Source organism: Salvelinus namaycush, chromosome 16 (assembly GCF_016432855.1).
Source record: "Salvelinus namaycush isolate Seneca chromosome 16, SaNama_1.0, whole genome shotgun sequence".
Classification (NCBI taxonomy): Eukaryota; Metazoa; Chordata; class Actinopteri; order Salmoniformes; family Salmonidae; genus Salvelinus; species Salvelinus namaycush.
The window spans coordinates 26,472,730-26,496,997 of record NC_052322.1 but is presented as its reverse complement, the minus strand read 5'-3'; the positions used below and the strand labels follow the sequence as shown (position 1 = coordinate 26,496,997).

At 42.2% G+C, this 24,268-nt stretch overlaps 3 protein-coding genes across 5 annotated transcripts; 2 read left to right on the top strand and 1 right to left on the bottom strand.

Moving 5' to 3' along the window:
- Positions 1 to 1,179: 1,179 nt before the first annotated feature.
- Positions 1,180 to 4,759, bottom strand: LOC120061244 (properdin-like). Its single transcript, XM_039010912.1, has 10 exons — positions 4,623 to 4,759; positions 4,277 to 4,415; positions 4,015 to 4,196; positions 3,745 to 3,915; positions 3,435 to 3,629; positions 3,116 to 3,289; positions 2,164 to 2,352; positions 1,870 to 1,981; positions 1,506 to 1,632; positions 1,180 to 1,404 (listed from the first exon to the last, which is right to left on the bottom strand). Exons 1-9 carry the CDS (start codon positions 4,675 to 4,677, stop codon positions 1,506 to 1,508), a joined length of 1,344 nt encoding a protein of 447 aa, XP_038866840.1. The 5' UTR covers positions 4,678 to 4,759; the 3' UTR covers positions 1,180 to 1,404.
- Positions 4,760 to 6,177: 1,418 nt separating this feature from the next.
- LOC120061243 (NADH dehydrogenase [ubiquinone] 1 beta subcomplex subunit 11, mitochondrial-like) lies at positions 6,178 to 11,649 on the top strand. Its single transcript, XM_039010911.1, has 3 exons — positions 6,178 to 6,445; positions 6,674 to 6,804; positions 11,431 to 11,649. The coding sequence occupies exons 1-3, from the start codon at positions 6,203 to 6,205 to the stop codon at positions 11,558 to 11,560; spliced, it is 504 nt and encodes a 167-aa protein (XP_038866839.1). The 5' UTR covers positions 6,178 to 6,202; the 3' UTR covers positions 11,561 to 11,649.
- A 1,496-nt stretch (positions 11,650 to 13,145) lies between these two features.
- Positions 13,146 to 23,513, top strand: LOC120061242 (rho-related GTP-binding protein RhoA-C). 3 transcript variants are annotated; one of them, XM_039010907.1, is made up of 5 exons: positions 13,146 to 13,222; positions 21,149 to 21,304; positions 21,483 to 21,603; positions 21,711 to 21,841; positions 22,176 to 23,513. In XM_039010907.1, the coding sequence occupies exons 2-5, from the start codon at positions 21,149 to 21,151 to the stop codon at positions 22,347 to 22,349; spliced, it is 582 nt and encodes a 193-aa protein (XP_038866835.1). In that variant the 5' UTR covers positions 13,146 to 13,222; the 3' UTR covers positions 22,350 to 23,513. The 3 variants fall into 3 exon arrangements, with proteins under 3 accessions (XP_038866835.1, XP_038866837.1, XP_038866836.1); XM_039010909.1 differs by having other exon boundaries at positions 13,174 to 13,240; XM_039010908.1 differs by lacking the exon at positions 13,146 to 13,222 and adding an exon at positions 13,453 to 13,503.
- The last annotated feature ends 755 nt before the right edge of the window (positions 23,514 to 24,268 follow it).

Here is a 24,268-nt window from a genome sequence, read left to right as displayed (position 1 = left end):
ATTTAAGCTGCCAGTTGAGGACTTGTGAGGCGTCTGTTTCTCAAACTAGACACTCTAATGTACTTGTCCTCTTGCTCAGTTGTGCACTGGGGCCTCCCACTCCTCTTTCTATTTTGGTTAGGCCACTTTGCGCTGTACTGTGAAGGGAGTAGTACACAGCGTTGTACGAGATCTTCAGTTTCTTGGCAATTTCTCGCATGGAATAGCCTTCATTTCTCAGAACAAGAATTTACTGACGAGTTTCAAAAGAAAGTTATTTGTTTCTAGCCATTTTGAGCCTGTAATCGAACCCACAAATGCTGATGCTCCAGATACTCAACTAGTCTAAAGAAGACCAGTTTTATTGCTTCTTTAAATCAGGACAACAGTTTTCAGTTGTGCTAATATAATTGCAAAAGGGTTTTCTAATGATCAATTAGCCTTTTAAAATGATAAACTTGGATTAGCTAACACAACGTGCCATTGGAACACAGGAGTGATAGTTGCTGATAATGGGCCTCTGTACGCTTATATAGATATTCAATTTAAAAAAATCTGCCGTTTCCAGCTACAGTAGTCATTTACAACATTAACAATGTCTACACTGTATGTCTGATCAATTTGATGTTATTTTAATGGCCAAAAAAAAAAGGACATTTCTAAGTGACCCCAAACTTTTGAACGGTAGTGTAGGTCATGGATGGCAGGAAGCTTGGGCCCAGTGATGTACTGGGCCGTACACATTACCCTCTGTTGCGCCTTACGGTCAGATGCCGAGCAGTTGCCATACTAGGCGGTGATGCAACCGATCAGGATGCTCCCGATGGTGCAGCTGTAGGACTTTAAGGATCTGGGGACACATGCCAAATCTTTTCAGTCTCCTGGGGGGAAAAGGTTTTCTCGTGACCTCTTCACAACTGTCTTGGTGTGTTTGGACCATGATAGTTCGTTGGTGATGTGGACACCAAGGAACTTGAAACTCTCAACCCGCTCCACGACAGCCCCATCGATGTTAATGGAGGCCTGTTCGGCCCACCTTTTCCTGTGGTCCATGATCTGCTCCTTTGTCTTGCTCACATTGAGGGAGAGGTTGTTGTCCTGGCACCACACAATTTGTTATGCATTGATGAAGTTTTCAATAATCACTACAGTTAATGCAATGCTGCATTTGAAATTAAAAGACTTCATAGACTAAAGCAATTCCTTGAAAGGAAGTGAACAATGTTTTTTTATTTCTTTAGGAAATTACATTATTATGAAAAGTGTAGTCATAATAAACTACTTTGTGTTACTACTGGTTCATGAAGGCTGCATAGACATATGTGACCAAAGGCAGTGAAATCACATGGCTAGACAATTCAATGTGTCATTTTCTAAGTTGACAATCCTTATCCCCCTCCAGGCTTGTGTTTTGATCAAAAGACTCTGAAAAAAGTCAGACATTTAGAGATAGCATTAGAGGTGACCAAAGTCCATTTAAAATTGATATTGCAACTGTGAAATCAATGTTAATGATAAGGTATTACCTATGTGTCACATAGAGGAACCTTTATACAAGCCCGAGTCTCTTGTGTGTCCTTCAACAGTGTGCAGTTCGCATCTGGCGTCCCTTCAAAATATGCTTTAGCCTTAATAGGATACCCTATTGCCTCCCTGGCATGGAAACAAATAGCAAATAAAGAGTTAGATTCACCCAATTTACACCTGACACACCAAACAATAGCAGAGTGCACAGATTTCACACCGCACCAGATAATATTGAATGTGCCACTGAGCCCAAGCACTGCCTAAATCGTGTGTAGCCTACTTATTGAGAGGCATAAGAGTAGATACACACAAATTACTTGGTTAATCAGTGTGTAATAATAGTATACTATACAGTCTCCTTACGGGTATTCTGAGAGATTAGGTATGCACTTGCGTTCTCTGGTCCTTTTGGCTCCTTCTCCACAGGGGGGCTCACAATGACTCCACTCACTCCATTCACTCCACTTACCATCAACTAAACACAAGTGAAGCATTATGTGAGGAACATAACTTCTTAGTCTACTGGTTATGAAATCTGATTTATATTATTCAACTATCACTGAAAAACAATGCAACACTTGGATTGAATTAAAGTTGAAAGAGGCATCAAAACAAACACAGCTCAATCAATGGAGGAAAGAAAAAAAATTAACTCACAGTAGCAATATTTAATGTCAAAGCAGGGCCTGTAGTCTGTGATCTTTCCTTCACACGTCAGCCCACCAAAACCTGTGTGTTCACACCATCTTTGGCGTCTTTGCTGTCCACCAATTTTACGACAGTTAATTTTTCCTCTATTAGATTTACATTCTTCCCATGTCCCCCACTGCGACCACTGACCATCCACTGTGGAACAAAGAAATAACTATTATCCCCATGGGAAGTCTTTCAGTTCTTAGGAGGGCTTGAAGGATACAATGGTTACACTACTGAATACCATACACAGTGTTACGAAACCAACTAGCTAGCCTACAGATGTTGATACACTCGCTATGTCTAGGGGTCCTAGGACTAGCTAAATGGTCTGTAACCTGATTTAATCTGTGCATTTATGTGAAAAGTCAAAGTATGCGGACAGTGTTGTATGCATGTGCCCCCAGGGGACAGCAACCTTAACTCGGTCCAGGGCCAGCACTGTCTTGAACCCCAGGTTGGCCAGCCCAAGGGGATTATCATTTGTTCAGTTCATGGTGATGAAAATAATTATATACAAAAAGGAAAGAACAAAAATCCAAAACTAAAGAGGTAACGCAAAACAAACACTGGCAGGCCGTACCTGTGTGCTTATCAAGTTCTCGCACAATACTTGGACCCGGTTACCGCTGCCACCTAGAGATGTGGTGTGGAAGGGTGCTGTCTATCTTTTGCTAACACTAAACTACGCCCCATATCATAACAGTAATATTATTACTGTTAAAGTATATAATATTATAATTACAGTGACTAAAATATAAACATCTGACCTCAGTTGTGTGAAAGCTATAATCCTCTCAAGAGAGGCTAAGTTTGATCAAATGACTCATCCACTAAAAACAACATTTGCTCAGAGGTTAATAACTGATGAAATGGGCAGAGGGAATGGGTTATTCTCTGGCTGTCAGTATTTTACCTGGGCAATGGTTTTTGCTATTGCAGATTTGTGTGTCTTTATTAGATCCAGAGCAGGGCAGACCTCCATGTTTAGGGGCTGGGTTGTCACACTGTCTGAGCATTTCCTTAACCCCCACCCCACAGGTAACGGAGCAGGAGCTGGGGGGGGCCCATGGCCCCCAGTTACCATTCACTGTTGAGGATAAAGAGGGAGGTTTGTTTTACATACACTATGAGTACATGTTAATGCTACATTCTGTGTATGAATACAAGCAATAGCTTTAGGATATCAGTCAGAACCTCAGAGGAAAATTTGATTGCTTTGCCTTGTCATTTACCAGCACATGAAGGAAGCTCATCACATATCCTAGTTTCGCTCCCTAACCCAGGGCATTCATCACCAGGGGGTTCTGAGGACGGTGGTGGATTGGAGCATGATCTGCAGCGCCGCTGTGTAGGTCTGGGTAAATCCTCCCTTGCACAAGTGCCTGAGCATGGCTGCCAAGTCTCCCAGTTTGACCAACCACCATGGGCTACAGTCGAAATAGGAGTTGAGTGGTGAAAACATGTCAAACTTGTATCATGTATGGAGATGGTTATTGCATTACATGAAGGAATAGAGTGTGTCTAAATCATGATGGTCTTTACTTGGACAGACGCGATCAACCACGCAGTGTTCCTCCTCTTCACTTGGACCTTCGCAGCTGCTTCCACATCTAGGTGGTGGTTCGGTGCATGTCCTCACTCTCTTTCTCATGCCCTTCTCACAAGTTGCTGAACAGGGCTGCCACTCACCCCACTTGCTCCATTGTCCATGTTCTGAACAATTTTCAGCAAGATCATCAAAAGAGGCACAAAATACCTTGACTTCAGATATGATTGAATTTATGTTCCCTGACTGTTAGAAAGGGTCTGTACCTGGACAACAGTCTGGCTCAATGCAGACTTTGGTCTCTAACGTTAGTTTCTGAAGCTCTTGAAGGCTACTCTTCGGAGTACATTTTCCCTGTCCCTGGCATTCTCGTCGTCTCTGCGAAACTCCCTCCTTACAGGGGACAGAGCAGCGGCCCCAAGTAGTCCATTCAGACCACGAAGCTGGGCTACAGGTGACATAAAACACACCATATCACATCCTGCACTGGGACATTAGACGTCCAAATCTGAACCAATTGAGACTCACCCACAAAACTTGCATTTTCCATCTGCTCCAATGTAGCCATAGTGAGGGTTAAGACAACAGTCTTCAATTGTCACTTCTCCCAGGAGATCGCCACATTCCCCATTATCAAACCTGCTGTAACATTTCACCTCCTGTGATACTGGAAACATATAGATTGTTCTAGTCACTGCTTCAATCATTTTTTCTAGCATTTTACCATATTATTAAAAAGTAACGTGATGTGTCTAGCATAATAGTGAAGTGTTGTGTTCACAAATCAATATACTAAATATCACATTTAGTTTACTGTTGTTATGAGGTTCAAAATAAATATTTATTTTTAAACAACAATAATAAAGTCACTGACCTGATTCCCTGAAGGTGATCAGCAAAACCAATGAAGTCCACAACACCTGGACCATTTCTCTGTCGGTCTATGCCTAGTACTTCTTACTCTAGCTCTCTGTCCACTCTCACTAGCAGGCTTCTCCAGAGATACTGTATATAATGACGAGATGGTATTGTCCCCGCCCTAACAATGGGAGTCGTCCCAAAGGCGTGAGGAAGGCAGGTGATCTGCTCTGCTTATCAGTCTCTCTATGATTGGTCTACTTATTGCTGTATTCTCGCGGGAGTGGGCCCTCTCACTTCACTTCTTCCTCTCTGGTTTATGTTTCACTTTATTGGAATTTGGAAACAAATAGGAACGGCATGCATCCCATTCCCGTAAGGTTAATAAACTCATACCTCCCCCTGACCATCTTGACCTGTTTGCAGCATTGTTACGCAATTGTTGGACAAAATGCCAAATGCACTACCTAGCTATGTTTAAGGATCCACCCAAATCTAACTGCCTGTAGCTCAGAAAATGCATATTCTTGATACCATTTGAAAGGAAACCCTTTGAAGTTTGTGGAAATGTGAAATGAATGTAGGAGAATATAACACATTAGATCTGGTAAAAGATAATACAAAGAAAAAAGCATGCGCTTTTTTGTACAATCATCTTTGAAATGCAAAAGAAAGGCCATAATGTATTATTCCAGCCCAGGCGCAATTTAGATTTTGGCCACTAGATGACAGCAGTGCATCTGCAAAGTTTTAGACTGATCCAATGAACCATTGCATTTCTGTTCAAAATGTATCAAGACTGCCCAAATGTGCCTAATTGGTTTATTAATAACTTTTCAAGTTTAAAACTGTGCACTCTCAAACAATAGCATGGTATTCTTTCACTGTCATAGCTACTGTAAATTGGCCAGTGCAGTTAGGTTAACAATAATTTAAGCTTTCTGCCCATATCAGATATGTCTATGTCCTGGGAAATGTTCTTGTTACTTACAACCTCATATTAATCGCATTAGCCTACGTTAGCTCAACCGGGACCCGATCCTGTAGATGTTTTAAACATAGAAGACTTACAGACTTTAAGCAATATAAAAGATGAAAGTGAAATAAAAAATATGTAATCAAATAGTATAAAAGCGACAGGCAGTGTATTAGAGATACAGTTTAAGATTTTGGATGCCTGATTACCATACATTTTGAAGACAGTCATTCTAATCACTGTATGAATGAAGCAATTTGGAAATATATGAAGCAATTTTGGCAATTTGCCCAATAAGTGCATAACTTTTTACTTAAAAAAACCCAAATTCTTGTCATTTAGCAGACGCTCTTATCCAGAGCGATTTACAGATCATCTAAAAGGTAGCTAGCTGAGAAAACCACAAATCATAGTCATATTTTTTTTTTAAAACAACAATTTATTCAATATTTGCTCAACAAACATTGCACCTCATAAGAAAAATATTTTCGCAACTAACTGCCTTATCTCATTATTTCCAGTAGGCTGTGCTCGTGGTAGGTGACATCCACTGACAGCAGACACACCCCGCCCAGTAGGCGGCGATCAATAACCTCTTGAAATTATCTGCCCACAAGCTGATGAAAAGGCCAAACAATTCCGGTGCCGGGTCGACACGACAGTGTTACCCTGTCAAAATGCTCGCCCGGTTGTCACGGTTTGGGCCTGCCTTGACCCGTTTTCGCACAAATCCGGCGTTTGGGGCTCGGTTCGTATCGCAATCTCCACCCTCGGGTGCTGCTGGTTCGGCCACTGTGTCGGATTTGCAGCCTTCACGTGCCAAGGAAAGTCATGGACACGCAGAGGTCAGCGCGTTCGAGAAGGTGAGTTGGTTCTGAATCGAAACGGAAATACCCTACTCTAGCTAGCCAGCTCATATCTGGTATTATTGACAATATTTCACATTCAATGTAGTTTGACGTAACAATACACATTCCTTCAGTCAAACAGTGCCTAAATACTTTACTAACTGCACTCATGTGTAGCAAATACTAGCCAGCTAACAATCCAGTGTAGCATGAAAGCATAATAACAATCTCAAATCTCTACAGAATCGAGATTATCATGGGTTCTCTCAGGATCCTGTCGTTGACGAGTGGAACATGAGGATGGCCTTCTTCTTTGGCATCTCTATGGCTATTGTGGTTGGGGGTACCTTCATCCACTATTTACCAGACCATGGGTATGTTTAAACACACTGCACATCCCTCTTTGTTACTTTGTGGCTTGATCTTCATCACTTGCTGGAGCAGGTGCACAATGAGTAAGTGACAACTGAAAAGCCGAGCTACAGTAAAAATATAACACTGCTAGGAGGACTCCACAAAAAACGAGCTAGATGAATGCAACCAAACTACACTGATGAATGTTTTGAAACAGATATTTTTAGTTAAAGGGACATTCCAAAATTTCTCTACTTCATATTCATCATCAAAACCACCACCACATAAACATGTGAAAATTGCATGTTTCTATGTTTTGTAGTAAAAATAAGATGGGGGAAGATAAGTCTAGGGACTTTAAGTGACAGCTTCATATTCATCATCTCCAGCACAACCTCAACATACGTGAAAACTGCACATTTCTATGTTTTGTAGTAACATCATCAACCAATTAGTATGCAATGCACACTGATGTTACTACAAAACATAGAAATGTGCAGTTTTCACATAAGTGTATGTAAACTTCCGACTTCAACTATATGTGAAAACTGCACATTTCTATGTTTTGTAGTAACATCAGTGTGCATTGCATACTAATTGGTTGATGTTACTACAAAACATAGAAATGTGCAGTTTTCACATATAGTTGAAGTTGGAAGTTTACATACACTTATGTTGGAGTCATTAAAACTCATTTTTTCAACCACTCCAAATTTCTTGTTAACAAACTATAGTCTTGGCAAGTCGGTTAGGACATCTACTTTGTGCATAACAAAAGGAATTTTTCCAACAATTGTTTACAGACAGATTATTTCACTGTATCACAATTCCAGTGGGTCAGAAGTTTACATACACTAAATTGACTGTGCCTTTAAACAGCTTGGAAAATTCCAGAAAGTGATGTCATGGCTTTAGAAGCTTCTGATAGGTTAATTGACATCATTTGAGTCAATTGGAGGTTTACCTGTGGATGTATTTCAAGGCCTACCTTCAAACTCGGTGCCTCTTTGCTTGACATCATGGGAAAAATCTAAATAAATCAGCCAAGACCTCAGAATAAAAATGGTAGACCTCCACAAGTCTGGTTCATCCTTGGGAGCAATTTCCAAACGCCTGAAGGTACCACGTTCATCTGTACAAACAATAGTACGCAAGTATAAACACCATGGGACCGCGCAGCTGTCATACCGCTCAGGAAGGAGACACGTTCTGTCTCCTGGAGATGAACGTACTTTGGTGCGAAAAGTGCAAATCAATCCCAGAACAACAGCAAAGGACCTTGTGAAGAGGCTGGAGGAAATGGGTACAAAAGTATCTATATCCACAGTAAAACGAGTCCTATATCGACATAACCTGAAAGGCCGCTCAGCAAGGAAGAAGCCACTGCTCCAAAACCACCATTAAAAAAGCCAGACTACGGTTTGCAGATGGGGACAAAGATCGTACTTTTTGGAGAAATGTCCTCTTGTATGATGAAACAAAAATATAACTGTTTGGCCATAATGACCATTATGTTTGGAGGAAAAAGGGGGAGGCTTGCAAGCCTAAGAACACCATCCCAACCGTGAAGCACGGGGGTAGCAGCATCATGTTGTGGGGGTGCTTTGCTGCAGGAGGGACTGGTGCACTTCACAACATAGATGGCATTATGTAGATATATTGAAGCAACATCTCAAGACATCAGTCAGGAAGTTAAAGCTTGGTCGCAAATGGGTCTTCCAAACGGACAATGACCCCAAGCACACTTCCAAAGTTGTGGCAAAATGGCTTAAGGACAACAAAGTCAAATTATTGGAGTGGCCATCACAAAGCCCTGACCTCAATCCTATATAAAATGTGTGGGCAGAACTGAAAAAGCGTGTGCGAGCAAGGAGGCCTCCAAACCTGACTCAGTTACACCAGTTCTGTCAGGAGGAATGGGCCAAAATTCACCCAACTTATTGTGGGAAGCTTGTGGAAGGCTAGCTGAAACGTTTGACCCAAGTTAAACAATTTAAAGGCAATGCTACCAAAAACTCATTGAGTGTATGTAAACTTCTGACCCACTGGGAATGTGATGAAAGAATAAAAGCTGAAATCGTTCTCTACTATTATTCTGACATTTCACATTCTTAAAATAAAGTGGTGATCCTAACTGACCTAAGACGGGGAATTTTTATTCTGATTAAAATGTCAGGAATTGTGAAAAACTGGGATTAAATGTATTTGGCTGAGGTGTATGTAAACTTCCGATTTCAACTGTATGTTGATGTTGGGGTGGTGCTGGAGATGAATATGAAGCTGACACTTAAAAAAAGGCCCTTTCCCGATGTGAGGAGACTTACCATACGACAGTGGGCGATGTGACCAGAGTGTACCGAGGCCCAGCTTTATGCAAATCATCAGATGTTGCTGCGTGATACCCAGTTGGGAGGAGTGTGGGGGGGGGGGATTCTTACAAGATAGCTTTGACACATGCTGTTTGGGAGAAATGGACCGATCTAGGCAATGCCTGAACAAAAATTTAAGCGCCATGTACAACAATTTCATAGGTTTTACTGAGTTACAGTTCATCTAAGGAAATCAGTTAATTGAAATGAATTAGGCCCTAGTCTATGCACTTCACATAACTGGGAATACAGATATGCATCTGTTGGTCACAGATGCGTACCTTTATAAAAAATAAAAAAAAGGAACCAGTTGGCATCTGGTGTAACCACCATTTTCCTCATGCAGCGTGACATCTCCTTCGCATAGAGTTGATCAGGTTGTTGATTGTGGAATGTTGTCCCACTCCTCTTCAATGTATGTGAAGTTGCTAGATATTGGTGGGAACTGGAACACACTGTCATACACATCGATCCAGAGCTTCCCGAACATGCTCAATGGGTGACATGTCTGGTGAGTATGCGGGCCATAGAAGAACTGGAACATTTTGTGCAGATCTTAGAGACATGGGTCCGTGCATTATCATGCTGAAACATGAGGTGATTGCGGCGGATGAATAGCACGGCAATGGGCCAGGATCTCGTCACGGTATCTCTGGATTCAAATTGCCATCGATAAAATGCAATTGTGTTCGTTGTCTGTAGCTTATGCCTAACCGTACCATAACCCCACTGCCACCATGGGGCACTCTTTACAACGTTGACATCAGCAAACCACTCACCCACACAATGCCATATGCGGTCTGCCATCTACCCGGTACAGTTGAAACTGGGATTCATCCATGAAGAGCACAGTTCTCCACTGTGCCAGTGGCCATTGAAGGTGAGCATTTGCCCACTGAAGTCTGTTATGACTCTGAACTGCCGTCAGGTCAAGACCCTGGTGAGGACTACGAGCACACAGATGGGCTTCCCTGAGACGGTTTCTAACAGTTTGTGCAGAAATTTGGTTGTGCAAACACAGTTTCATCAGCTGTCCAGGTGGCTGGTCTGACGATCTCGCAGGTGAAGAAGCCAAATGTGGAGGGCTGGCGTGGTTACGTGTTCTGCGTTTGTGAGGCCGGTTGGACATACTGCCAAATTCTTTAAAACAATGGAGATGGCTTATGGTAAAGAATGAATATTGAATTATCTGGCAATAGCTCTGGTGGACGTTACTGCAGTCAGCATGCAAATTGCACGCTCCCTCAGAACTTGAGACATCTGTGGCATTGTGTTGTGACAACTGCACATTTGTGTCCTTTTATTGTCCCCAGCACAAGGTGCACCTGTGTAATGATCATGCTGTTTATTCAGCTTCTTGATACGCCAACCTGTCAGGTGGATGTATTATCTTGCCAAAGGAGAAATGCTCACTAAAAGGGAAGTAAACAAATGTGCACAATTTGATTGAAATATGCACAAAAAGCTTATGTACAACTTTTGGGTTCTTTTATTTCAGCTCATGAAACGTGGGACCAACACTTCACATGTTGCATTTTATATTTTTTTTCAGTGTAGTATCCAGTTGATGTGGGGTAACGGAGCATACTTATCATAGCACAAATTCACATTTTGTTTTGGAAAAGTATTTTTGGATAATAGGGTTTCAGATTGACATTAGTCATTTAGCAGACGCTACGTGCCTACATTTTTCGTACTGCTCCCCCGTGGGAATCAACCCCAAAACTCTGGCGTCGCAAGCACCATGTGCTACCAATGGCGCTACATAGGACAATAAGCTGTATTACAATGGACTGATGGAACTTTGGATAGTAGACCAGTCAATTCCACAAGTCAATGCTGCGTTCCTGGACTCCAAAAATGACAACGGTGCATATAGATACGATGTCTTAGTGCTAAAACAATCTACTGAGTTTTTAAAACAATGGCTCGCAACATGGTTCAATGCACTGATAAATCAGCACCGTCTACTTTTAAAAATTTTCAAATTGATGGCATCTTGGCGCTAAAATGGGGATCATGTATACTGTGCTAATGGGATTCATTTTTTTTGTATAATGGAGAGCAATGTGCACTACGGTGAACTTAGCCAACAATGCATTTGTGGTACATGCATGGGGCCAAAATGTTAATGCACCTCCATTGTTGTTACTGTTCGGTTGTCTCCATCTCTGCACCTCTAAACAAGTATCCAAGACAAACACCTATGTGCTATATTGAATTGATCATCACAAACACTATTTGATTAGTCTTTTTGACCTATCTTTTTCTCACCAGTATGAGGCAGTGGGCCAGGAGGGAAGCAGAAAGGTTGATCACACAGAGGGAGGCTGCAGGTCTTCCTCTTATGGAGGAGAACTACTATGACCCAAGCAAGATTGTGCTACCAGGAGCCGGAGAGGAGTAGGATGTACTATAAGGAGCTGTTCACTGATAATGTTTATTTTTGACTGTTTCTTGTCAGTAAAATGTAATAAATGTCTACCACACCATTGATCATTATTTTGTAGTCAGTCAAACTGAATAGCCCTTGTTAGCAACTGACTATTGATGACAATGAAGTAGTACGATAGTCAAACTGCTGCAGTCATTGCTCTGCGAGCCCCTTGTACCTGCCCCAGGCCACATCTCCAATGGATGATACCACAGCAGTGAAAGTGTGATGTCATCATGCACCACCTGCAAAGAATATTACAGTAGGAGACACCATCTCCAGGAAGTCTGGAATACATTGACAACACAGTGACGGCATGGATGTGCACAGTAGTCATCAGCAATGTGCTGGTTATTGACAAACTTGAATTTGGTCTAATGACCATTCTGAAAGAATAAGATATGGCTTTAAGTACCTACTGGTAACTAAGCAAGATAATGCACGTAACTGTCTGATGAATCAAAGCCTCACTGACAGCTGTCGTGACTTCTGCTCCATCAGTATGTCCACGCTGGAGCATTCTGTATTAAATCTGATTGTCAGTCTTCAAGGATGCTCAAATTTGTCCACAGCACCTTATCACAATACATTCAGGGATAGGCTTCAGTTAAGTTCTATTATGAAACTACCTAAAACATCAAAGTTCTGCCCCTGATTCTCAAATAGGGGACCGGGACCAAATCTAGTCCACAACATATTTTCATGTTGCTGGTTTAACATTTAGTAGATTAAGAGATTGTGTTACAATACGTTTTAAATATGTGCACGCATGACTAAGTCGCTTAGCATAAAAGCGTCATAAAATACATTTGAAAGATGTTCGTCAAATGACGCAGCGCAATAGTTCTCTACCCCTGTTAGGGAGATTGGGGTCAAGGCATCCCATTGGTCGAGTTCCTGCCCAACTAGATGTTCAGGTGTTGCATAGTATCAACCAATGTTTGTGTTCCATGTCATCGACTGTGCAGTCGTGCATCAGATAGCTATGGTCATGTTTCCCTGTTCAGACATTGCTGATACATGCCAGATCTTACAATGCCTGGTTAGGTGTTTTACGTATCAACTAACGACATATGTTATAGCAATCTGGTACACGACGGCATAGTCGATGACGTGCCACGCAACCATTGGTTGATGCATGCAACGTCTGAGCAGGGGAACACGGCCATGATGTGGTTAGCTGATTTGTTCAATACCTATCCAGGCGTGTACAATGTTGAAGGCTTTTCAATTAGTATGAGAAACATCTCCCTATTTCAACAATAATATTGCCATTGACCTTCATGATGCTGTCTCTACAGAGCATAAGCAAGCAATAACGTTCATACTACAATCACTTAACGTTACAACGCCTATTATTGATTTACTGCCGTATACAATTTTGCTTTGACCCCAAAATATCCTTACCTATTGTTGAAACCATATGGTTGGGGGAAAAATATCCACTTTTCCATGCACCGGTATACGTTTATCGAGTTGTTGGCTTAAATATCTGTCACTCATTAATTTGAGGTTTCCTATTGGCTGGAGATCACGGGCATAGGCGGATGTTATCGGCGGGGCACACTGTTGGGGCCGGATTGAAGGGTCGGACAGGAAAAGAGAAGGAAGGCGAGGACATCTGTAACGAAAACGGTATTAAAACGAGGAAATGTAAACTATTTATAACTTTGGTTGCTCACCTTGAAAATATATAAGTTATTTAGTAAATATTTGAATGAGGCGTTAAACTTGCTTTCTGTAGGCAAGATGACATGGGGCTATAATACGAGAGACTAACATTAGCCAACATTAGATGGCTAAACTAGCTAGCATTAATGACGGAAACGAACGAACAATTGAAGTGAAAAGACTCCTTGTTTCAGACACCATCAGCCAGAGCTGGACAGGAAAAGCTAGCAGGTCATCATAGCCAGGTATACAGTGCCATCATCACCGTTGTGAAGTTAGCAACACACTGGTCTGGAAGCTAGCAACTCTTCGCACTTGCCAGTGCCTAGGCAAGATCTCTAGCTTTCTAGCTAACTTGCTAGCCACCACTGACAAGTGACTTAATTTTCAAAACCGTCGTCCACCGACCCAGCACATGTTACACTTGGGTGTTTTAAATGGGAAAATCGTTGTAACTAGCTATTTGTTTGTCCAACAAGCTAACACTGACTGAGTTGACGTGAAGGGGGGAATTAGCTAGTTAGTAGTTTGGGTGCGGCGTTTTGTTGTTGAGGCCATGCATCCAGGTGGTGGCAAGCAGTGTCTTCTGCAGGTAGACTTCTCTTGGCTAGTTGTGATAGTGTCACTAGGTATTATGGGTAATTTCATGTGAACATGGAACAAAAAAAGTCCATACATGTATTTTACTGAAATTCAGTAGTTAGGTCTAGAAAGATGGTTGACATGGCCGGTATTGGCGTTTTTATCTTAATTTGAGTATTGGTTATTTGCGAAATAATGAATCAAGCTTTGGTTATCATAAACGTTTGGGTTTACAGGCCTCCAACAGTAATTGACTGAAAAGCACTGTGCAATGTTGCCGAACGAATCAGACTGTGATACCCTTGGCTACACAGTCTGGGATTAATGCCATACATTTGTTTGGAAAATGTCTACATGCCAGAATGTTGAATACAATTTGATTTGAATTTACTCTACCGGTTGTCTGTGTGGTTTATCCTCTTGCGGATAGGAATTTGAGTAAAAATATCTACAGGGAGGTATAATTAAACCGACAACCATGTAAACACCTGCAAGACTTAGGGTAGTATGCATGCATTGCGGGCATGTCCTTCCGTCTTGTGCCCATGCTTCAGGTGAAGAGCAAACAATCCAGATCCACGTTTTGAGGTCGGTTTAATAATACTTTTCTGTGAATAGTTTGTCCATTTTAAAGGGAGAAGGACAAAATCAGCGCACAACGGGTAGAGTAAGTTCAAATGAAGATTATTCAACATTCTGACTTGTAAAGGGACTGTTTGGTATTGAGTGGAAGCATCTACACTCTGATTCGTTGAGGCAATTTAGCCTCTTCGCTCCAGTAGACTTGTACACATTGGGCTCCCATCGCTGAAGGCTACATCCCTTATCCCCCCAAATCTATAGCCCAATTCGGAATGCCTTACAATGGTTATACAACGTTTATATCCAAGTTTTCCAGAGTTTACCAAATTCATTCCATATTTCCCTAAAGGTGCAATGGGATCACGCTGGGATCTTGCATAGTAACTATTACGGACTGAAGGGACTAGGGAGTGAGCTTTGGGAAATGTGGTTTTAAACGTATTTTACCGAAGTAGTAAACACATTGTATAACCCATACCGACTGGTAAGGTATTCCGGTTTAAAGATTTTACTTCAGTGACAATTTTTATTTTAGGAAATAGGTCAACCCAGAGGACTGGTAAATATGTTTTGGGGGATATGGGATGTAGCCTTCAGTGACGGTAGCCCACTGTGTACAGGTCTCCTGGAGCAAAGGGGCTATGTGCAATGGAAATTCTCCATTGGATGTTCTTCTTAGTCCAGGAGGATTAAGCTAAATCTGTGTGGGGGAAACTGGCACTATGGAAATGTTTCATTATGTAGCCTAACACAGTCTGTAGTCACTGGAGCTGAAGTTGGTGGCTGGCTTTCATGTGTCCTTCGGGGCCAAAATGGGCATCTCATTTTAAAATCATGGGTGTTCATATGGAGTTGGTCCCCCCATTTGCTGCTATAACAGCCTTCACTTCACTTCAGCATTGCTGCGGGGAATTGCTTTCATTCAGCCACAAGAGCATTAGTGAGGTTGGGCACTGATGTTCAGCGATTAGGCCTGGCTCGCATTCGGCGTTCCAATTCATCCCAGAGGTGTTCGATGGGGTTGAGGTTGGGCCTCTGTGCAGGCCAGTGAAGTTCTTCCACACCGATCTCGACAACCCATTTCTGTATGGACCTCGCTTTGTGCACAGGGCATTGTCATGCTGAAACAGGATAGAGCCTTCCCCAAACTGTTGCCACAAAGTTGGAAGCACAGAATCGTCTAGAATGTCATTGTATGCTGAAAGCATTACGATTTCCCTTCACTGGAACTAAGGGACTTAGCCCGAACTATGAAAAACTCCAAAGTTGCCATTATGCATTGGGGGCAGGTAGCGTTTTCCTGGCATCTGCCAAACCCAGATCCGTCCATTGGACTGCCTGATGGTGCAGGGTGATTCATCACTCCAGAGAACGCGTTTCCACTGCTTCAGAATCCAATGGCGGAGAGCTTTACACCACTTCAGCCGACTCTTGGCATTGCTGATGGTGATCTTAGCCTTGTGTGCGACTGCTCGGCAATGGAAACCCATTTTATGAAGCGCCCAACGAACAGTTCTTGTGCTGACGTTGCTTCCAGAGGCAGTTTGGAGCTTGGTAGTGAGTGTTGCAGACTATTTTTCTGCACTTCAGCCCTCGGTGGTCCCATTCTGTGAGATTGTCTGGTCGACCACTTTGCGGCTGATCCGTTGTTGCTCCTAGACGTTTCCACTTCACAATAACAGTACTTTAGCAGGGCAGAAATTTGACCAACTGACTTGTTGGAAAGGTGGTATCTTATGACGGTGCCATGTTGAGTTCTTCGGTACGGGCCATTCTACTGACAATGTTGTCTTTGGAGATTGCATGGCTGTGTGCTCGATTTTTATATACCTGTCAGCAACGGCTAAAATAGCCGAATCCACTAATTTGAAGGGGTGTCCACATATTTTTGGCCCTGTAGTGTATGTTGAAAACTTGATGCTGACATACAAAACATTTTGGGACTATATCAACAATGGACTGATGAAACCAATACCAAAAGATCGTTTTTGGGTAGAGTTTTCCTTTAACACTTTTTGAAAAGTGAAAAAATAAATAATATATACATGCATACATACAGTCAGTCAGTACCGGTAAAAAGTTTGGAAACACCTACTCATTCAATGTTTTTTCTTTATTTTTACTATTTTCTACATTGTAGAATAATAGTGAAGACATCAAAACTATGAAATAACACATGGAATCATGTAGTAACCAAAAACGTGTTAAACAAATCAAAATATGTTATATTTGAGATTCTTCAAAGTAGCCACCCCTTTGCCTTCATGACAGCTTTGCGCACTCTTGGCATTCTCTCAACCAGCTTCATGAGGAATGCTTTTCCAACAGTCTTGAAGGAGTTCCCACATATGCTGAGGACTTGTTGGCTGATTTTCCTTCACTCTGCGGTGCAACTCATCCCACACCATCTCAATTGAGTTGAGGTCGGGTGATTGTGGAGGCCAGGTCATCTGATGCAGCACGATCACTCTCCTTGGTCAAATAGTTCTTACACAGCCTGGAGGTGTGTTTTGGGTCATTGTCCTGTTGAAAAACAAATGACAATCACACTAAGCGCAAACCTGATGTGATGGTGTATCGCTGCAGAATGCTGTGGTAGCTATGCTGGTTAAGTGTGCCTTGAATTCTAAATAAATCATAGTGTCACCAGCAAAGCATCATCACAACTCCTCCTCCATGCTTCACGGTGGGAACCACACATGCAGAGATCATCTATTCACCTACTATGCGTCTCAAAGACAACAGTTGGAACCAAAAATCTCAAATTTGGACTCATCGGACCAAAGGACAGATTTACACCGGTCTAATGTCCATTGCTCGTGTTTCTTGACCCAAGCAAGTATCTTTTTCTTATTGTTGTCCTTTAGTAGTGGTTTCTTTGCAGCAATTCGGATGACTCAACACTATACATGTCAGCTACTACAGCGACTGAAATGACTGCAACATTAACAAAGAGCTGCATTAGTTTGAGTGGGTGGCAAGGAATAAGTTAGTCCTAAATATTTCTAAAACTAAAAGCATTGTATTTGGGACAAATCATTCACTAAACCCTAAACCTCAACTAAATCTTATAATAATAAATGTGGAAATTGAGCAAGTTGAGGTGACTAAACTGCTTGGAGTTACCCTGGATTGTAAATTGTCATGGTAAAAACATATTGATACAACAGTAGCTGATGGGGAGAAGTATGTCCATGATAAGGTGCTGCTCTACCTTCTTGACAGCACTATCAACAAGGCAGGTCCTACAGGCCCTAGTTTTGTCTACTGTTCAGTCGTGTGGTCAGGTGCCACAAAAAAAATGTGCAATTGTTTCAGAACAGGGCAGCACAGCTGGCCCTTGGGTGTACACAGAGAGCTAATATTAATAATATGCATGTCAATCTCTCCTGGCTCAAAGTGGAGGAGAGATTGACTTCATCACTGCTTGTATTTATGAGAGGTATTAACATGTTGAATGCACCGAGCTGTCTGTCTAAACTACTGGCACACAGCTCGGACACCCATATATACCCCACAAGACATGCCACGAGGCCTCTTCACAGTCCCCAAGTCCAGAACAGACTATGAAAGGCGCACAGTACTAACTAGAGCCGTGACTACAAGGAACTCTATTCCACATCAAGTAGCTCATGCAAGCAGTAATATTAGATTTTTAAAAACACCTTATGGAACAGCGGGGACCTTGAAGCAACACAAACATATACACACACACACGATAGCATACGCACTATACATACACATACACATGGATTTTGTACTGTATATATGTGGTGGAGTAGGGGTCTGAGGGCACATGGTCTGTGAATGTATTACAATGTTTTTTAAATGTTTCTGTACCAAATATTAAGTTCTGCTTTTCTGATGTATCAAATACTTATGTCATGCAATAAAATGCAAATTAATTACTTAATAATCATACAATGTGATTTTCTGGATTTTTGTTTTAGATTCCGTCTCTCACAGTTGAAGTGTACCTATGATAAAAATTACAGACCTCCACATGCTTTGTAAGTAGGAAACCTGCAAAATCGGCAGTGTATCAAATACTTGTTCTCCCCACTGTATATATACACTGCTCAAAAAAATAAAGGGAACACTAAAATAACACATCCTAGATCTGAATGAATGAAATATTTTTATTAAATACTTTTTTCTTTACATAGTTGAATGTGCTGACAACAAAATCACACAAAAATTATCAATGGAAATCAAATTTATCAACCCATGGAGGTCTGGATTTGGAGCCACACTCAAAATTAAAGTGGAAAACCACACTACAGGCTGATCCAACTTTGATGTAATGTCCTTAAAACAAGTCAAAATGAGGCTCAGTAGTGTGTGTGGCCTCCACGTGCCTGTAAGACCTCCCTACAACGCCTGGGCATGCTCCTGATGAGGTGGCGGATGGTCTCCTGAGGGATCTCCTCCCAGACCTGGACTAAAGCATCCGCCAACTCCTGGACAGTCTGTGGTGCAACGTGGCGTTGGTGGATGGAGCGAGACATGATGTCCCAGATGTGCTCAATTGGATTCAGGTCTGGGGAACGGGCGGGCCAGTCCATAGCATCAATGCCTTCCTCTTGCAGGAACTGCTGACACACTCCAGCCACATGAGGTCTAGCATTGTCTTGCATTAGGAGGAACCCAGGGCCAACCGCACCAGCATATGGTCTCACAAGGGGTCTGAGGATCTCATCTCGGTACCTAATGGCAGTCAGGCTACCTCTGGCGAGCACATGGAGGGCTGTGCGGCCCCCCAAAGAAATGCCACCCCACACCATGACTGACCCACCGCCAAACCGGTCATGCTGGAGGATGTTGCAGGCAGCAGAAGGTTCTCCACGGCGTCTCCAGACTCTGTCACGTCTGTCACATGTGCTCAGTGTGAACCTGCTTTCATCTGTGAAGAGCACAGGGCGCCAGTGGCGAATTTGCCAATCTTGGTGTTCTCTGGCAAATGCCAAATGTCCTGCACGGTGTTGGGCTGTAAGCACAACCCCCACCTGTGGATGTCGGGCCCTCATACCACCCTCATGGAGTCTGTTTCTGACCATTTGAGCAGACATGCACATTTGTGGCCTGCTGGAGGTCATTTTGCAGGGCTCTGGCAGTGCTCCTCCTGCTCCTCCTTGCACAAAGGCGGAGGTAGCGGTCCTGCTGCTGGGTTGTTGCCCTCCTACGGCCTCCTCCACGTCTCCTGATGTACTGGCCTGTCTCCTGGTAGCGCCTCCATGCTCTGGACACTACGCTGACAGACACAGCAAACCTTCTTGCCACAGCTCGCATTGATGTGCCATCCTGGATGAGCTGCACTACCTGAGCCACTTGTGTGGGTTGTAGACTCCGTCTCATGCTACCACTAGAGTGAAAGCACCGCCAGCATTCAAAAGTGACCAAAACATCAGCCAGGAAGCATAGGAAACTGAGAAGTGGTCTGTGGTCACCACCTGCAGAACCACTCCTTTATTGGGGATGTCTTACTAATTGCCTATAATTTCCACCTGTTATCTATTCCATTTGCACAACAGCATGTGAAATTTATTGTCAATCAGTGTTGCTTCCTAAGTGGACAGTTTGATTTCACAGAAGTGTGATTGACTTGGAGTTACATTGTGTTGTTTAAGTGTTCCCTTTATTTTTTTGAGCAGTGTATATATATATATATATACGAAACATGCAACAACTTCAAAGATTTTACTGAGTTACAGTTCATAGAACGAAATCAGTCAATTGAAATGAATTCACGTGGCCCTGGTCTATGGATTTCACATGACTGGGCAGTGGTGCAGCCATGGGTGGGCCTGGGAGGGCATAGGCCCACCCACTGGGGTGCCTGGCCCAGCCAATCAGAATGAGTTTCTTTCCCACAAAGGACTTTATTACAAACAGAAATGCTCCTCAGCCCCCCCCCCCCCCCCCCCCCAGACAATCCCACAGGTGAAGAAGCCAGTTGTGGAAGTCCTGGGCTGCATGGTTACACGTGGTCTGCGATTGTGAGGCCGGTTGGACGTACTGCCAAATTCTTTGAAATTACGTTGGAGGCGGCTTATGGTAGAGAAATTAACATAAAATTATCTGGCAACAGCTCTGTCCTGCAGTCAGCATGCCAATTGCACGCTCCCTCAAAACATGTGGCATTGTGTTGTGTGACAAAACTGCACATTTTAGAGTGACCTTTTATTGTTCCCAGCACAAGGTGCACCTGTGTAATGATCATGCTGTTTAATCAGCTTCTTGATGTGCTCACTAACAGGATTGGCAGGTAGCTTAGTGGTTAGAGAGTTGGGCCAGTAACCGAAAGGTTGCTGGATTGAATCTCCGAGCTGACAAGGTAAAAATCTGTCGTTCTGCCCCTAAACAAGGCAGTTAACCCACTGTTCCCCGGTAGGCCGTCATTGTAAATAAGAATTTGTTCTTAACTGACTTACCTGTTTTTATTTATTTATGTAACCTTTATTTAAACTAGGCATGTAAACCAATTTGTGCACCGCATTTGAGAGAAATAAGCTCGTTGTGCTTCTGGAAAATGTCTGGGATATTGTATTACTTTGTATTTTTGTTCAGTAATATATTACTATATTAATGTCAGATTTTTTTCCCCCTACACATTTTGATTTGCTTTGTTGTGTTGCTATATTATCACTGTGATACACAATAGTTTTTCAATAACATTTTTGCCACTTTTTTTGCTGGATTTATACTTTAACAGACATTGTCTTGCAGATGGCTGCGATCCGTAAGAAGCTGGTGATCGTGGGAGATGGTGCTTGTGGGAAGACCTGTCTGTTGATAGTCTTCAGTAAAGACCAGTTCCCTGAGGTCTACGTACCTACAGTGTTTGAGAACTATGTGGCAGATATTGAGGTGGACAGTAAGCAGGTGAGATTGTATGTTTAGTAACACAGTTTGCCATCAAGACATACTTTGAAGCACCCTTTTAATGTGGATGTCTTGTGGTTTACACATTTTGATAGGTAATAATTTATTCAGAGACAATTGCAGTGTTTAGCCAAACAGCAGTGTAACTGTGAATATCTGCTCTCCCTGTGAGTTCTAGGTGGAACTGGCCCTCTGGGACACAGCCGGACAGGAGGACTACGACAGACTAAGGCCTCTCTCCTACCCTGACACTGACGTCATTCTCATGTGCTTTTCCATAGATAGTCCTGACAGCTTGGGTAAGACCTTGGTGACTGTAATATTCATATTTGTCATACATGGTAAATGCAACAAATTATCGTATCACTTGCAGCAGTTTCCTAAAACGATCCTGTGTCTGAAACAGAGAATATCCCAGAGAAGTGGACCCCTGAAGTAAAGCACTTCTGTCCAAATGTGCCCATCATTCTTGTGGGTAATAAGAAGGACTTGCGGAATGACGAGCACACACGTCGGGAGTTAGCAAAAATGAAGCAGGTACAGGATGCATTATGAATTCTTATTATGGAATTTCGTCAAGTAGACTCATTGCCCCGATGCATTGAGGATATTTTTTTTTATTTAACATTGAAATTGAACAAACCATGCACATTTGTTTGTGGTTGTGTTGCCTTATAAGCTACCTTCACTTAGTGTACTGTTGTCTAATTATACACCGGTTCAGAGGTTTTTGTTTTGTTTAGTTGGTTTATCCAACATGCTAGTGACGTTTTTGTTTGGCTTGTTGTAATGATTGGTGGTTTAGTATGTCACAAAGGATGCCAACCATAGAATGCCTCTGAACACGTTTCCAACTCTGACACATGAACAGGAACCAGTGAAGCCAGAGGAGGGCCGGGACATGGCTAACCGCATCAACGCGTTTGGCTACTTGGAGTGCTCAGCCAAGACGAAAGACGGTGTGAGGGAGGTGTTTGAGATGGCCACCAGGGCGGCGCTGCAGGCCAAGAAACGTGGCAAGAAGAATGCCTGTCTCCTGCTATAGAGAGCTGGGGAAAGAAGGGAGGGGGAAATAAATCAGGCCAAGGAAAATGCTGCACCCCTCTGTCTCCATCTGTGGAAGGGTGGGGGAGGTTCGAGGTGGGCAAGGGAGAAAAAGATAATTAACAAGGCCTAAGGAAATGGAGAAGGTCAAATGTAATGAAAAGGGGAGTTTACATTTTTAAGGCCAAGGTGGTCGTCAACGGCTTTCAGTATAAGATTATCGTATGGTTAAGATTTTTTATTGGGTCTTGGATGACTAGAAGGGTAAAGCAAAAAACACTATCTCTGGTAAACTTATGTCTGAGTGTGGTAGTGATCTCTGAGGGACGGGATAAGATTGGTGTTCTTGATCGGTCAGAAACCCCAGGGCTATTGGCCTGGTTCATAGAGCGGAGCATCATCAGAGAAAAGGGGGGATTGATTACATCAGAATGAATGTATGTTCTCCTGACTCTCGGTGACCTCCTTGGCTTGCAGTGTGTCTGTGCTTGTCTTTCATTTCTGTCCAGCCATACCATAGGTGTTTATTTTCTTTGTTCTCCCTATGGATAGACTAACCCTATCCTTGTGTGGACCAGCACCTCCTTCTATGATATTATTGGTCCAATCACATTGTTCACTTGATACAAGCAATTTAGATTTATTTAAATAGCTAAATGTTTTTATTTGCCTTTGACTATAGAATTCATATTAAAATGCATACAATAATGATACCAACTGATTTTTGTTAGTTTTATAAGCCTGTTCATAAATTGTAATGAAAAATAATTTTAGAATTTGGTTTTGTCATAAGTTGGGCTCAAGTCAGATAAAGATGTACATTTGATGTGGACTTTTGTATTAAGTGATACTAAGTTTAGCAAATTTGGGGTTTTACAAATTTGGTATTTTCTGCTTGCAGATTGTTTTTGCCTGCATGCCAGGCTGTTATTGGGAGTGAGTTTTAAATGTTGACCTATTTCTCACTCCCTCCAGTCTACCCCTCACTCCGTCTTTCTAACAACTGTTGATGATGTCTTATGGCTTATCCTATATCAGTTATCCATATTTAGCAAATCTAGTAACTTTAGAATGAAAGTTTAAAAATTAAATGCAAAATGCTTAAAGTAATTCATGAATAAGAATAACAAGATGTCAAACTATTAAATACAAGTAACTTTAAAAAGATCTTGGTCATTTGTGAGGGGGGAGGGTTCTTGTATACAAATGCATCCTCACATTTCCTCAGTCCTTTTAAATGTACTCTAAGAAAATAAATTGTTATAGGGAATGATAGGTTGTATCGTTCTTTCATGTTTCATGCCTCAACACAATCACAAGAAAATGTAAGACTTACAAAAAATTTCACAGAATAGATCAAGGCATCTAGGAAAAGAGTGGGTTTCCTAACCATGTCACCATTGGTAACAAACTCCTCTTAATAGGGCTTTGAAAAGAAATGACTCCTCTGCTGTTCTTGTTGCTGTTTAAATAATTGACAATTGTACTACTGTTAACCTTTAGAACTATACTGAACAAAAATATAAATGTAACATACAACAATTTAAGATTTTATTGAGTAACAGTTCATATAAGGCAATCAGTCAATTTAAATAAATGTATTTGGCTCTAATCTATGGATTTCAAATGACTGGGAACACAGATATGCATCTGCTGGTCACAGATGCCTTAAAAAAAGTAGGGCCGTGGATCAGAAAACCAGTCAGTATCTGGTGTGACCATTTGCCTCAAACAGAGTGACACATCTCCTTCGCATAGAGTTGATCAGGCTTTTGTTTGTGGCCTGTGGAATGTTGTCACACTCATCTTCAATGGCTGTGCGAAGTTGCTGGATATTGGTGAAACTGACACACGCTGTCATACACATAGATCCAGAGCATCCCAAACAGGCTCAATTGGTGACATGTCTGGTGAGTAAGC